This window comes from Lonchura striata, chromosome 2 (assembly GCF_050655825.1).
Source record: "Lonchura striata isolate lonStrDom1 chromosome 2, ASM5065582v1, whole genome shotgun sequence".
NCBI classification, from domain to species: domain Eukaryota; kingdom Metazoa; phylum Chordata; class Aves; order Passeriformes; family Estrildidae; genus Lonchura; species Lonchura striata.
Genome location: NC_140704.1, coordinates 123,353,169 through 123,369,617, shown reverse-complemented (window position 1 = coordinate 123,369,617; position 16,449 = coordinate 123,353,169). Strand labels below are relative to the sequence as shown.

The following is a 16,449-nucleotide window of genomic DNA, read 5'->3' as shown; positions in this document are numbered from 1 at the left end:
CTTTTGAAGCCTCAGCTATTCTCCCCATCTACCTCTACAGAACAAGAGTAAGGCTCAATGGAGAACTGACCAAAGAGACAAACCAGACAAGCTTGGCATCTACAGGAAAGCTTGCTGTGCAGTGATCTATGCTGCTGCTTCTGATCAAAATCAGGAACCTATTAAATTCTTCCCTTAGTTCTTTCCTGTGAAGTGATCTAATGGGAAAGGGAAACATTTTTGAGAGGTATAGTTTAGGACAGTGAAAAGAAACTGCAGGGCTAAAGTGTCTTCTGTTTTTCTATCTTGAGAGCTGATTCCTACCTTTCATTTTTACTACTTAGATCAAACACAAGTCTGTCCAATTCAGTAGGATTATACCAGAGGGAAATCAGTGTAGTGGTTAATTAGGACCAGATCCAGATTGTCCGTGGAATCAGTATAGCGTCTGATGATGCACATGATCTTCTCACACAAGCTCCTGCATTGACTTTAGTAGGTGGAATTGCTTAAAAAGAGGCTTATTTATAAGGGCTGCTTGATCAGATGTTCTGCTGATTACTTCTGAGCTTAGTTCATCTGAAATTCACAGGAGACATGTTCCAGATCTACCAGAAATGGATCATTATCTAAAGAAAGCTACTCTCAACTTTGTGGTGCATCAGCATCTTGCTTGCCTATTCTTGAATGAATGGTTTGCATCAGCACTTCCCAATCCACTTTTCCCTCATTAAAGTCACTGGTACTGATAAATAGCAGAACATAAATCAAATAAATCGGGTAAGTGAAGCCTGCTAGTCACTATTTCATGATGTAATACATATGTAAGAGGACATAACTAAAAATTCAGTGCAACAATGCCTTGGTTACTTAGGGTTTTTTAACAATATATTTATGAGGTTTTTTTAACCATCCTTTCATACATAATATTTATTGGAAATAAGTATCAGATGCAAAGAGAGCAAATATTGTGCTGCATTTACAGGAAAGATTGACAGAATGGGCAGTTGCCTGAGTTCTGTGTCTGTTTATAGTCTGTACCTACTTGTGAAATCCAGCTGTGTTTTTTTTTTCAAACTGAAGTGTAGCACTAGCCAACATATTAGGAAAAAAAGACCCAACCATATGTTATGAAACACTGAACATTTCTGAGGGCACCTCTTGACAGAAATTTGGCATTACCTTACTACTGACCTCAGTCTTTTCACCCGAGAAGCTTTGTTATTTTCTAGCTACATGACTAACAGGTCCATATTTATTCATAGACATGAGATAGATGTTTATAACATGAATATCATTTCCCCACCTACCTATCTAAATGTTACTGTCTGTATTTTATCGAATGTGGTGTTTTTTAAAGAAAGTGTCTTCCATCTTCTCTGTAGCCATATTGATTGCAAAGTATTCAGAAGCACATGAAGTGGCCAAAGGTAGAACAGCTGTAGCACTTTTGTGTTCCATACACTGTGATCATAAAAGATCCAGCTCCAATATTAACAGAATCCAGTACATTCTGATAGTTTCACCTTCTTTAATGCCAGTGTCTCTGCCACTTATCAAAACCTAACTGTTTAATTGTAGCCTGCAATTTCAGAAGACAGCATGGCAAAGTGGGCATATTTTCACTTCAGAAGCAAAGGTACACAGGAAGGAAAATGGAATGAGACCTGTTCAAAAATATTTGGTGAACTGTAGAGTTTTTTCCCACATGTCTGTCTTACCTATCTATTTGTTTCTGCTGCAGTAATCTCATGCATGCATTTTCCCTTACCTAACCCAAGCAAGCCACCATCACCTCCCTTTCTGGGAATCACTCTCACAATAGAATTTTGCCTTCCTTTTACAGGCCTTGATTGAAGTCACCAGTCTGAGCATCTCTTGCTGACAATATTCGTGAAGATTGCAGGGACATAATGTTTTGAGATTCTGAATGTCTTATTACCTTTTTCAATTAGGTGATCAATGGCAGATAAAAAGGAAAAGCCAATATCTTGACTGCATGAAACCACACACATTGTCACAAAACCAGTTTGAAAAATTTATCTTTAAAGACATATTAGTTACTAATGGTTGGTTTACAAATGAGGCAAGAGAAATGAGTGAAAGCTGAGGTTGCTGTGATACCTAATAGCATATACAATAGCATTAGATAGCAGACAGAGAGCAGACAGATACATTAGATAGCAGACAGAGAGTAGGATAATTTTTAAAAATACATTCCAGGGTTTTGGTTTTGGTTTTTTGTTTGTTTGTTTGTTTGGTTTTTTTGTGTTAATTGATCACCTTAGCTATTTTGTCCATGGCTGCTGAAGACTACATTGCAAATCAAAACATAAAATTTGTAGACTTGGTTGTTTCAGACCAACAGTAAGGGAATAGACTAAAGGATTTATCTTTGCAGATTCTCTGCCAAAACCTGTATTTCTTTCTCTCTGAGTTACAGCAGCAGCTAATATGAAGTTAACCTTCATCAGCTTTATCTTTCATGGGAAAGCTGGGCATTCTGTGGAAAGATATCCCGTATGAAGTGCCTTTTTCAACATTTCAGGTGCTACTGAGTTCAAAAACCTGAGAAGAAATTCAAATACGCCTGAGTGTCCTGACTGCAGATTAACCCAACATATGAACATGTTTGTATGAGGGGAAAAAGTGTTTTTCAGAGTTATTTCATAAACTCTTTATTTCTACTGTAAATCATTTGAATCATCTGGATGCATGTGTAGTAATAAATAAAATATTTCAAAGACCATTCCTTGGCATAAAAGCTGCAATGAACAGCCCACGTCTATGCAATTAAGCTGTTTTAAATGTTAGTGTACTAACATAAAATCTGTCTACAGATTCTGGCCCAATGCACCTCTCAAAATAAGTCTAGGAAATATTGTGGAGTGTTAATTGGTCATGACAAAAAATATGTTAGTGGCTCCTTGAACATATTTGAAGTGTAAATGATTGAGTTCAAATGCCCAGGAACACTCTCTTGTTTCATCTTTTACAGACATAACCCCTACTCTCAAACTCAAGATGTTGATGTTTGGGATTTTTTAATGAGCAGTAAATATTTATATAACTTACCATCAGAGTCTGACACTGCTGGCTCAGATGTCTGAGATACCATGGAGACATCTTCTGGCCTTTCTGCCAAATTATCCCCTTGCAATCTAAATTGTGGAAAAACGCAGTGAAAACATTTGCAGTCATATTCAATGGATAAGACACAGAAGAACATAATCCTTGGCTACATACCCTGCTCACAACATTGCCCTGATTAAAAGAGCAGCTTTGCTGAAAAGCCCACACTCATGGTTCAGTCATAACCTGGACTGTCTAGTAACCAAAACTAGCCTCCAAGGAACAGCCAACTGAATCCTAGCTTATGCATTTTTGCAAGTCTTATTTTACCAAAGTGGGGGTTTGGTGTGCATGTGAGACTGCAAGCTTCCTTCCCTACCTTCAAAAATATTTTAATTGAATGGACTGTACTGGATGTCCATGCCCATGTGTTGGCAGTGCAGTGGCCTTGGTGAGGAGAGGCTGGTGCTGCCCTGAGCGAGTCCCATCTGGCTCCAAAAAGAATCATGGCAGGGCATGGCTGAACTCTTCAGCCAAAATGGTGGCACCTTGGAGGAAACATAGTTAAGGAAGAGCAAGCCACAATGCCACACAGGCAGAAGAGGAGGGAACAGGAAGACTGGGAAACAGCAGAGGACACACCAAGGTCAAAGGAGAGATGGTGATCCATACTCTGAGCAGATACTCCCATACAGCCCATGGTGAAATGCCAAAGGCAATATTCCATGCAGCCCCTGGAGGACCAACACCACGGCAGGTAAGTCTGGAATGGACAGTAGCCAAAGAGATCCCACACTGGAACAGGTGAAAAGTGGGGTGAGGAAGGAAGGGCAGAGAGGACTTGTAATGGACTGACCACAAATATCCATTCCCTGTCTCCCCTGCACTGTTCAGTGGGTGGGGAGAGAAATCTGAAGTGAAGGAGTGAATTTGAACCCAGGAAAAGGAGGAGGACAAGTGTGGTTTTGATGTTTATCTTTTAGTTTCTCATCACCTGAACCTATTTTAATTGGCAATAAATTAAACTAATTTTGCCCAAGTCAAGTCTGCTTTGCCCATTTCAGTAACTGGTAAACAATTTCCCTGTCTTCATCTTAACCCACAAGCTTTTATTTCCTATTTTCTCCTGTCATCCTATTGGCTGGGTAGGAAACTGGCCCTTAGCCAAAGTTAACCCACCACAGGGGTTATGTATGCAAGAATATTTCCTCCTCCTTTGTTACTTGTTAAAAGGAAAATACAGTAATTGTGGCAGACTTTGTCTTCAGGCTTTTCCGCTGCACTAGCTGACTGCAATGCCTTGACAGCAATTTATACAAATAATGCTTGTATCTGTTTTTTTCAAATGAGCATCCCAGGAGTCCCACCATCCTTCTCCAGGCTCTTATGAATCTTGAGTACAAATTCTGCTCTGAGGAAGTGCTTTGTAGCTCTAAATGCAATATAACTGCCATTTACATAAAGGTTATCTTACCTTGGATTAATTCAGACATGAAAAGAATAAGAAAAATGCAATTCAATTTTGCAAAGCCCAGGAATCATAAAAATGCATTGAAGTAAAACCTTAGGGAAAGAAATAACTTATCTCTTGGAAGAAAAAAAAGTTCTTTTCACTCTGTATTCTTACTCTCTGCAGCTATTTTATACTAAGCTTGAAATTAACCTTTGAAACCAAGTAGAACCCCCTTATCTGCCCTATCTAAATTTCACATTTTATGATTCTCACAGTTATCTAATATAGATGGATTTTAAAGTCATCTGTTTGTACTCCTCAAAACCATTTCCCCAGCAACCCCCTCCCCCAATTACTTTTATCTCCTTTTATTGCCCCTAGAATGATTTATTTATGATGGAAAGGAAAGCTCAGTGTAAATTCATAATATTTCTTGTCTAAGGTGGCAGATCCATAGATCAAACTCAAGACAAAAAAATGTAAAAGCTAAATGTGTAAACCTAATTTTGAAAATTACTTCTATGAACCCTTTATAGCTCTGTACCTGGGTTCTAATGCTCTTCTAATGCTCTAGCTGCCAATTCTTTAAACCTAACTTGTCAAACAGAAGAAAATTACTTTGTATCCTAAAGATATTCAAATAGGGCAAAAACAAATTGCAAATGAAATAATCATGCAAAAAAAAGAAGCTCTCAAAAATCACATAATGTTCCACTGCAATACAATTCACCCATCCTCCTTCATTACATACATATGCACATTTACTGCAAACACATATTCAGTCTTAGAAAGATATGCATGAAATTGCAGGAACCAGAAGTGAGAGACTCTTCTCTTCAGCCATGTTGGTAGTTCATTTATATTTAACTACAAGGATAATTACTCCAACCTTTTCTGCTTACATTACAGTCATATAAAAACTATCTCTAGAAGCAGGAGCTTCTTCTTTTATCCCATCAGAATTTTCAAGATTTTCCAATATGTTCCCATTCTGAGCTTCAATAAATCAAAGCTAGACATGAATAACTGAAAATATCCTCATCTTATTCTAGAATTTAGATATATTTCAGTGGCCCACTGCCTTATGAAGAACACTAAGACACACAAAAATATTTTCAATATATCTAATCAGAAAATCCATTTCATATGATTTTACTTTGTAGGAAGAAATGGCTGGGGTACTGTGTGGATGGATGAATAGGATGTTTGACATATCTGTGTCTTATTTTCACATCCAATTTTCAATTTATGTATGTATTTCTTACATATAGATTCATATCAGAATAGATTCTCATGAAACTCAAGCAATAAAAAAGTCAGTCTTCTTGCCAAATGAACTTTGGTAATTGGACTATTACAATTTCTTGTTCAAAAGTAGTATTATTCATAAGACACCTCCACAGTAAAATGACAACACTTAAAAACTCTTAAGAAGAAAGAAGCATTCTTTAGAAAGACACCTAGCTTTAGAAGAGTTACCTAAAAACTAATCTTATTAACACTTCATGGACTACTTCAGCTTTTAACCAAAACATTATTTCAGCTATTAATTATTTTAATGTGAGTCTAAATTTGAAACCTGATAGCCAACATTTTTTCCCCATATCTCTTTCTTGCTTAGAGGACATTGTTTCAGTTATATTAACCAGCTGCATGTTGGAGCTTCAAGAGCTACAAAAGCAAACAGCCTACAGGTAAATATTTCAATTTTCTTTGACCCCAAAATGCATTCCAAGAAAACCATTAAGAACTTCAGGACCAAAAATATTCTGAATAAATTCTATAGATTTGGTGCAGAAGCATTATACAGGATCTATCACTACAGACAAGCTTATGGATGCATGAATCACTGTCCTCCTGCCAGTATGATTTCAAAGATATGATACACAGATTCATGAGTGGGTCAGATTGGAAGAGACTACAGTGGGCCTGAAGTCTCCAACCTCCCTGCTTGACCAGACTCATCCCAGAGCACATGGCACAGGTGTCCAGACTGTGGACAGATAGTTCTTGAATATTTCCAGTGAGGGAGAATCCACAACCTCTCTGGGCAACCTGTTCCAGTGCACAGTCACTTGCACAGTAAAGAAGTTCTTCCTCATGTCCAGGTGGAGCTTCCTCTGTATCAGTTTCTCCCTATTGCCCCTTGTTCTATTTCATGGCATCACCAAGAAGAGCCTGGATCCAGCCTCTTGAAGCCCTCCCTTCAGACATTTGTAAGCATTGGTAAGGCCCCCTCTCAGTCATCTCTTCTCGAGGCTGAACCGACCCAGCTCCCTCAGCCGTTCCTCACAAGGGAAATGCTCCAGTCCTCGTATCAACTTTGTAGCCCTTCACTGGACCTGCTCCATGAGCTCCATGTCTCTCTTGTCCTGAGGAGGCCAGAACTGGACACAGCACTCCAGAGGTGGCTTAACCAGGGCTGAGTAGGGCTAGAATCACCTCCCTCAACCCACTGGCAATGCTCTTCCTAATTCATCCGCAGGACATCTTTGCCCTTCTTGGCCACATGAACGCACTGCTGGCTCATGGACTGATGCAGACCACCAGGACCCCCAGAGCCTTCTCTGCAGAGCTGCTTGCCAGCAGGTCACCCCCAGCCTGTGCTGGTGCCGAGGGTTATTCTTCCCCAAGTGCAGGACCCTGAATTTGCCTTTGTTGAATTTCAGTTGGCTCTTCTGAACCCATCTCTCCAATCTGTCAAGATTAGATGCAGGACAAATTCCTATCTGGGAATATAATTCTTCTGAGGACTACATGGGATTAATAAAAACAATTACAAACATAGGTACTTTCTGTCATCAGGGCCTAAGGAGAAGGCATAAAGTATTCTAAAAATTAAGAACTTGAAATGCTTTGGATACCTCATAGTGAGATAGATGCTCTCTAGTATTTGTTCTTGTTCTAGACTACTGATTTAAAGTATGTGTATTAATAATTGTCTGGTGCTAGTTTATAATAGAGGTTGTGCTTAATAATTGAGCCAAATAAAATTCAGAGGGTGATTGTCACTTACAGACAGAGAAATTTAGATTATATTTAGGTTAATACTATTTTGACTATTCTTCCAGAAATATGTCACTTAAATAACCAAAATCCCATTCTATTCCTTTCTAAAATGAACCAGAAGGGTTATATTTTTAGACAAAATCTCCTTTAATCCCAAATAAACAACTACAGTCGAGAGTTATATAATTACTGTGCATGTGGCTGGTCCTCAAATTCTGGTACACAGCTAAGGACTTTTTTTTATTTTTAAACATAGCAAACTAGAGCTGGATAACTGTGCTCAGATTCTGGTGTTCTCTAGAGGTGAACAACAACAGAAACTGAAACTCCACTTGAGAAGAAATTCTGAAAACCTGCTCTTTCAAGAAAATACAAATGATTCTGCTGACTTTTTAGTAGTGAAGAAAAATTCTTTCAGGGGCTCCAGGACAGTAAAGGGCACTCTCCGAGGAGGAGGGGGAAATTGCATGTCCAAGCACTGCAGCTCCAGCCATTCTCTCTGCTTTGCCCTGCGTCAGCTAAATTTTGTTGAATCTGAATAAACCCTGTAAAAAATTTTGGGTTCTGTGAAATATTATTCCTGAAAACACACATTTAATTGGAAAATTCCTGATCTCCATTGCTAAGGACTCAGTTGACTCTTTTTAGCTGAATACGGAGAGTAGTGGAAAGTTTGGTAAAGAATCCTTAAATAATTCAGCAAAAAGAGCAGTAAAATTGTTTTCATGATCAGCCAAAACAGGTACATATCTTTAAGGGCACAGCAACAAAGTTCTCTGAAAAAGTGGGGTAGTGTCATGTTTTAGTTGGAATCTTAATTAGGGAGATTTTGACTTGTTGAATCACTTATTTTCCTTAAATTATTTCAAAGTAGGTTACCCATTCTCTTGAAAAAATCCTACCAAATACTTCCATGATTTATAGTTAGTTTCTTTATGAAGTAGTTATTATTTTGGATAAAAAACTCCAATATACATTTTGTAAGATTAATTAATATCATGAACTTATTACCAAAACAAACTTATTATACACATAACACAATGGTGTTCCTTCATCAGCCAAAGGGAATTTTAGCCAGAGATGAGAAGAAGGATAAATTTGACTTATTGATCTTCCTTTTCTTTTTCTCCAAATCACCTGCTTCCTTTCTGTAATTTAAAACTTCAAATCTATATCTAACCTTCTCTGATAGCACTGTAATACTGATTTATAACTTCCCTAGAACAAATACATAACTCTAGGGAAGTTATAGCAACAGAGATCAGACAACAAAAGCCCTGAAAGGCCCCACACACTTTTAGGTTACACTGAATGTTTGCTAACACCTTTCCCTAGCAACCTCAACACCAGTAAGAGTATTTCAAGCTTCATAATCATCTGTCCTGACTTGCCTATAATAATGAGTTTACTTCATTCTTTGTTCCCAAACATACTGATCCAAATTCTGACCTCATGTACCTTGACTTACTGACTCCACAAATGCTGCACCCCCTTACACTGCTGTAAAATCCAAAGCTTTTTCAGCACCTGAATATAAAGCCAGGAATTTCTGACTTACTCAATTTGTTTTACTAATGTCTTTTACAAATATAGAAGCATTAAAACTGTGCCAGAAAAATTCCTATTGTATTCACAGGTACAGAGACACAAAGATATCCATTTTCCAGTACAGATTGTACTGGTTAATATACTGGTGAAATTATATTAAATAAATATTATTTAAAAAATATACAGGCAAAAGTACTCTTTATCTGGTAAAATTCCTCATCAGCTTTACTACACACACTACCTTCCTAATGAAGATTAGGAAGGAAACTTCTAAAAAAGTTTATATGATTTTTAGATCACTGAACTATACAAGAAAATTTTCCTTAGATCTATGGGAGGAGGATCTTCTAGGATTGTGAATTTGGTGAGCAATGAGAGTGGCTGCCAACTCTAAAGCAATAATAGAAAAGCTCTGTAGCATGTTACCTTGTTATATTTAGAAATCAGTGCCATAGTTTCTGCTTTTACTCTACACTGAAATACAGGAAGCATCTGCATTGAAAAGAAATGAAGCATGAAGACTATTGGATTATCCTGCAGAACATTACCTACGAAGGCAGATATTTCCAATATTAAACTATAAGACTACATGCATAAATACAGATATTTAATACCATTTCTAAATAGAATGTAGGACTATATGCTTAATGGCACAATCAGCATGCTTTCCAATAGAGATTTATAATTCCTTTAAATCCACTTTAAAGAAGTGATGCAAGGCCATCAGGCAGGAAGGAGCATGTTGTTACTACCATAAATTCTATTCATGTGAGATATACAGCATTTATATTATTTGAGTTTCACTCTGATCTAAGATACAGTTAATCTAAAATAATTAAATAACCAATAAATAACCAATACCATTCAAACCACAGTCTGTTTCTTGCTTATGCACTCACTCTCCTAAGGACACTATTTCTCAGTGCTTAAACTCTGAGAAATAGTGTCGTTAAGAAAGTAAGTGCATCAGAACATAGCAAATTATTTGAAAATTCATAAAACCAGTAGTTAAAAATGGATTTTGGCTGACATTCATTTTCCTTTTGCAAATTAAACACACTATTTTCCAGTCACTCTTGGAGTTTTTGTGGAAAGTTTCCACGTCACCAATAGTTAATGCACAGCATAATGTTTTCAGCTGGTAATACAAGAATATACACTTGCTGAGCAAAACTTACACATTCACACAGCCTGCAAATTAATATTTTTTTTTGTGCTGTTTGCCTTTCCAAAGTGTCTGAATGCATGTCTTTGTGCCTTTAAATAAGTATACTCTGCAGCTATTTCTGAGGAGAACCAAAAGTGGAAATATATTTCCCAGAGTAAGGAATCCATAAAGACACTGAATTATCTAATCCTTTTACAAGATGGGGAATTAGGCCATTCTTATGGCAATCTTTTATCTGCTTCTGGCTTCAAACCATTATCTCACAGGAGAAAAATTACAGTCTTTGTCAGTCTTTTCAGACTTAACACTCTTTCTTCTCTTGTGAACCATTTTTTCTAGGACTTGTGAAAGAGTTTTGTGTGTGAGTGTGCATTTGTGTCTTTAAGAGCTATATTAAACTGCTATCCAGAGCCTCAAATTATGACCAACAAGCTTCCCCAAGCTCATGATCTCCTGGCTTCCTCCCTCTACCTTTTTCATCCAGAAGAAACTTCTGTGGCTAATATACATCACAGTGTTGTACAAAAAACAGAAAGAAACTCGAAACATTGCCACAGAGAATTAGCTTGCAAAGCACACATCAAAGAGAGCAAAGTAAAAGAAGAGAGAAAAGCTTGGTAAAGCACTTGTCTTTTTAAATTATTGAGGGGGTTAAATGGGTTTTGTAGGGGAAAAGAGAAAGAGGTGTCTTGACAAGATCTGCAAATGGACAGAATGAAGTGGATGTTGCCCTCCAAAAAATTGAAAGAGAGCAGAATAATTTTCAGGACCAACAAAATAGTACTAATTTAATTTTCAAATATGCTCTTCCTTCATTTTTACAAAACAAGACTAGGACATTAAAAAGGCCTAAAAAAATCATTTACATCTACTGTTCTTAGAATTTCTCCACAGCAGTTTTAAATGTGCACCAACCTGCTCAAACCAGATCCCTTTAAGAACCAGCCTGAAAAAAAAAATAGGTACTGTTGAACAATAGCTCTTACAAAAGATAGTCTAGTGATCTGCCACTAATTCACAGCATCTTATGCTGCATTCTTCCTGCAGAACCAAAACCACATATTAATACCCTGTCAGTTAAATTACAGTAGGGCTATCTCCAGATAAACTAGGTGCACTGCCATGCTTCCAAAGCCAGATACATCATTATAAGGTGTATGTGTAAGATGCAACTCAGATGCAAAATGTACCTGGTGCTCAGGTTTCAATTCTAAATTTATTTTCAGTAACATGTAAACACTTTCTTCAACAAACAAATGGAAGTCTTCCACTACATTTATGCTGACTGATAAGCTATTTAAGGCGAAAAAAAAGTCTACCTCACCTGTGCATACTATAAGGAAATAAAATAGCTATTAAATCTAACACAGAGGGAAATATATAATCTGAAAACACTGGTCTCTTCACAGCTTATCATAATTTTTGATAACAGATGATGTTTCTATTATCACAGTACTTCTGGAACTTCTGATAGGACTGAAATTATTGCTTGGTGAAGTTACCAAGTGGGAAATTAATGTAAAAAAAAGAGGGAGGAAAGTAGTCCTTTCTTTCCAGGATTTCTGTCTAAGCACTTCATATAAATCTCCTGTCTTATATTATTATCTTCCCAAGACACTGTTAATATTTTGAAAATAGACTTTAGCCATTCTTCCAAACACACATCCACTGGGAGTTGCCAATAAACTAATTAAGGTTTAGGACTAAAAATTATACTATCTTGTGCACTTCAGAGGTCAAACTTAGATCCATGAGCTCAAAAAATAATTTGAAATCACACAGATATTTTCTATTTGCATACAGCAAAATGTTCTAAAGAAACATGAGACAGTGAAATAAAAGGCAAGCCAGTGTGTTACTCTTAAAACTTAGCAAGTCAGCCTACCAAATTTTAAAAAAATTATTTATGGCCTTTGTCTTTGATAGCCATGAGGGACAGTAAAAATAGTTTTTGAATTATTTTCTTCTTCAATGTTTTTCTTTTGTTTTGAAAGCACAAAATACCAAAGTGGTACACCACTGCAGGAAAGGAAAAATAAAGTGGTTTATTTTAGTTGTACTTAGCACTTACAAAGTCAAAAGACAATGAATACACTATTTTGTTTATTTATGCATCAAAACTGGGGAAATTAACCACTGCCCCAACGCAACTCATTGAAAAAGCAATGTGAATATTTGCTTTTTAATTTTTTTTGCCACAGCTTTTTCTTTTCCCATAATTATTTTTGTTTTTCTACTTTATAAGAAGTTTTAACTAGCCAAAGGAAAAATATGGGGTTTGTTTTCAATTTTCTAAAATGAAAGGAGATTTTTAAAAGTTATAAAGCACTACCATATGGAGTTTAATTTACTTGTTTGCCACTATTAAAAGGAAAAATATGCAAATAAAACATTTTGTTTAGGACAAAGTCTGTGAAGTTGGCACAAACAAACATTAAGAAAACTCAGCTCTTTTAAACAAGAGGTCAAATCAAACTAAGGTTACAAAAAAATAGATAAAGGAAAAAAGAATGTACAACAGTGACATGAGTAATCTGGAACGTTTATTACTTTCTGCCCTATAAGAATAGCCACGTAGAAATAGTATACAGTCAAAAAGATAATATGAAATGCATGACAGAAAAGAAAAAAAAAAACACGTGTATGTAATCAAAACTTTTGATTTAGATTTGAAGACATAAATTTCCTCAAAGTTTGTACGTGAACCCTAATCACAGAATTTTCCCGCCAGCATTCATTCTGTACTGACCACCTCACTTTGGAAACACTTTTCCCCTTTGGTACTTTGAAGTAATTTGTTCCCAGGTTTCAGGAAAATTAACAAAGCAGAAATTTCTGCCAGAAACTGAGTCACTAAGCTGGCCTTACCACTGCTGGGCAGACATACAAAGACTATTCTTTATGCAAATACATGTACCAAACCACACATATACCTATGCCCATTCCCCAGTATTACATCATAGTGTACAGAGTCAAATAAGGGATTATATGGAGCACTTGAGAGGTTATTCTTTCTGACACATCTGTGTATTATTGATTAATAATATTGGAGTTTATAAAGAAAAGCAGGGACTTATTTTATATTCTCTGTAATCAAGTTTAGTTCTAATTCCATCACCTCTTAACACTGCAATTAAAGGGATAATTATAGCTCATGTAAACATACCAGAACCACCTTCAAGTTAGCATCTGCAGATTTCCTTCACAGAGCAGTTGTGACAATTCATGTAGCAGCTAAGGAATATTTGCACATGCAGAACTTTTCCTTCTAGAAAGCAATGCAGACATAGCCTTTTATTACGTCACCCAGGCAGCACACACTGTTACATGTGGTCAGGATAAGGGGAAAACAGTCCATGGAGCTTCAATATCATTTAGACCTGGATGCATTTTCATGGTATTACTCCCTTTGAGGTGACTGATGCCAGAATGCTCCATTTGGGAAAAAAATCTTACAGTCTGACTTGAACAGCAGCAGTCTGCTGAAAACAGAGCAGAAGCATCTACTGTGATGGCTTAGTCTAATTTGGCAGAACATTAATCTAGATCAAGTGCCAAAAAAATGCACCAGTAGCAAAATATATATCCTTTCTTCTTCTGGGACCTATGGCATCTATAGAGGATGCCAGATGTCGACATTTTTTCACCCTACCCGATTAGCCTCTATCCCAACGTTGCATGGTGCAGTATCCACTCCCTGACACCTTTCAGTTCGAGAGTTATTTTTAGGATTACATGCTTGGGCAATATAGTAGAGCCCATCTCATTTCAAAACACAAGTCAGCCATACCAACAGTTTCAGGAACACAATGAGAATGAGAGCAGACTGGTCGTAAGCAATAAGGAAGGGATTTTGTGCAGAGTGGAAGTAGAGGAGGCTCAGTATGCTTCCTTTCTTTTCCTGAGGAAATCTTCCAGAAGCCCATCACCATTGTCTGTTTTTTAAATGTAGTCTTTAATGTATTTATGATCTTCCTCATAGGGGTTATTAATTTCATTAATTTTTCTCTGTTGTCTGAAGTTTCAGACAATTTCTATAGAATTCCCCAGCCAACCAAATAATTCCTGTTCTTTTCTAGAGATATATGATGGCCAATTCAAACAGCAGTTACATAGTTTCCATCATTAATCTGAAAATATGTCAAATTATAGCTGGCTCCTTCATTTCTTTTGTCTCCTCCCCTGTAGGTTCCTTGTTGTCAGGGCTCTATGTCATGAAGATCTGCTCAAGTTCCATTGACATATTGCAGAGAACTAACATGATTCTAAATTTCACTTAGCACCACATAGTTTATATGATTATATCCCAGGCAAGCATGGACATAGTGGAGACTATACCGTAGAAAACCAAACCTTAAAAAAATCTAAATTGTTAATGAAAGGTCACTGGTAAATAAACAAGCTAACTTGAAGACTGTTTGAAGGACAAGTCATCTTAAAGGTGTAAAAGTCACACATGATGAACAGGGTAGGGTTTTCACAGGCAAGGCAAACTGGCATGAGAATTTCTGAGTACTTTCTTTAAACCAAGTTTTCCAAAAATATCTATAATGGCAGCATACACAGAGTACTTCATGTATTCTATAATAACAGCTCAAGGATACAAGTTACTACACTTGAACAGTACTCCACATCCCATGGGTGAGAGTAAGAAAAGATCCATTTTAGTTTTTTAATGTATAGACGTACTTTGTTTATATCTGTATTTTTGATTCCTCTAATATGTTAAAATACGTCCCTACACTGTCCTTTTGCTTTAGCTAACCTTAAAATATTAACTAAAACATTGCATCTCAAACCTACATTTGTATGCGACTAGTGTTCCTTCCCAACATTCTTGTTCAGAAGCCTTCAAGCTTGTGGCACAGTATGTTTTCTATAATCCCATTTCTTTTTTAATCACATGCAACCCCTTTTTTGTATTCTATTGATGTTAAAAAGAATGAATGCAGCCCTTGCGCTATTAAAAACAAAAAGCTTCTTACTTTCAGGAATGCATTGGCAAGACTCCACAAGAACAAGATTTAACTTTTGAGCATGGCAGTGGGCATACAAGGCTAATGGGTGGTCCTTAAAAAAAAAGAAAAAAGAAAAAGAAAACCCCCTGTAATTCATTCAATAGTACATTAATATTATCTTTTACCTTATGGTTGATTAAATTCTTGCAAAACGCTCAATGTGCAAGTTACAATACATATGAGAAATATGGAAGTGGTGTTTGGCTTTTACAAATTGTCATTTAAATATCTATTTAACCCACACAAGTCTTGTTACTGTGTGAGGATGTCTTATAATTCATTGGCCAAACCTGAAATGCATTTGTTTTTCCTGTATGTGAGAAAGGATTCACAAAAACATGTTACAGAATGAGTCAGTCTATTTGAAAAGCCACTCAGACATAGACAAAGAATTATTATAACCATTTTACTCAAATAATCAAAATCTAGATCCATTTTAGCAGAAGTGTCCTTCCTTATTTTTCAGGCTAAATAGAAAAAAGCAAACCTTCCAAACACAGGGTGGGGGTTTTTTGTAGCCTTTTTTTCTGTATCTATAAACCTTGTTTTGTTCCACCTTGTGAATGATGTCACCCCTTTATTTAGATGACTTAATATGCTACTTAACTTGCCCTGTAGTCCAAGAGCAGCTATGGGAATAACATTGTTCTAGTAGCTACTTCCCCATTTGAAAAACCTCTTAAAGCTGTTATCCATCTGCATTTCGCTCATCGTGTGTGAAACATCTCTACAGAAAACAGTAAGCTCTCTGTTTCTTACAGTTATATGCCAGACTAGAAACCAATTTATACTCCAGTAGAATTAACCCTTCCTTTAATTTCTCATCTTCATCTGGGGAGTTTTTTGCAAAGGTTTTTTGAGGTCTTGGTTTTTTTGGGGGATTTTTTTTAGTTTTTTAAATCATAAGCTGTAAAAAGAAATTTGGTATGATAGCTTAAAAGAATTCCCCATTTTTATTTCCTGGATGTCTGGGTGGAGAACTTTACGTTTTTAAAAAATTACTGACTTGGTCTGTGATAACTATCTACCTGTTCATTATTTGAAGATGATTGGTGAAATTATCATGATTGAAGGTTAAATATCAGTTTCTAAAAAAGTTACAAATTTGGGAGTTTTATTCTAGTTCAAATTATGTTAATTCTCAGTCTCATTTCTTATGATTCACAAACAAGTTGGTACTTTTATCTAAGAGACTTAGGGCA

At 36.5% G+C, this 16,449-nt stretch overlaps 1 protein-coding gene across 15 annotated transcripts in view; it reads right to left on the bottom strand.

The window, feature by feature from the left end:
- Positions 1-16,449, bottom strand: part of C2H8orf34 (chromosome 2 C8orf34 homolog) — a 262,725-nt gene that overhangs the window by 147,221 nt on the left and 99,055 nt on the right. For all 15 annotated transcript variants that reach the window (XR_014953440.1, XR_014953441.1, XM_021555580.4 and 12 more), the window contains one exon: positions 3,055-3,140. Coding sequence is in view for 13 of the 15 variants with exons in the window: in XM_021555580.4 (XP_021411255.2) it covers positions 3,055-3,140 (86 nt within the window). In the remaining 2 variants the exon portion in view is untranslated. The remainder of the gene's footprint in view (positions 1-3,054; positions 3,141-16,449) is intronic.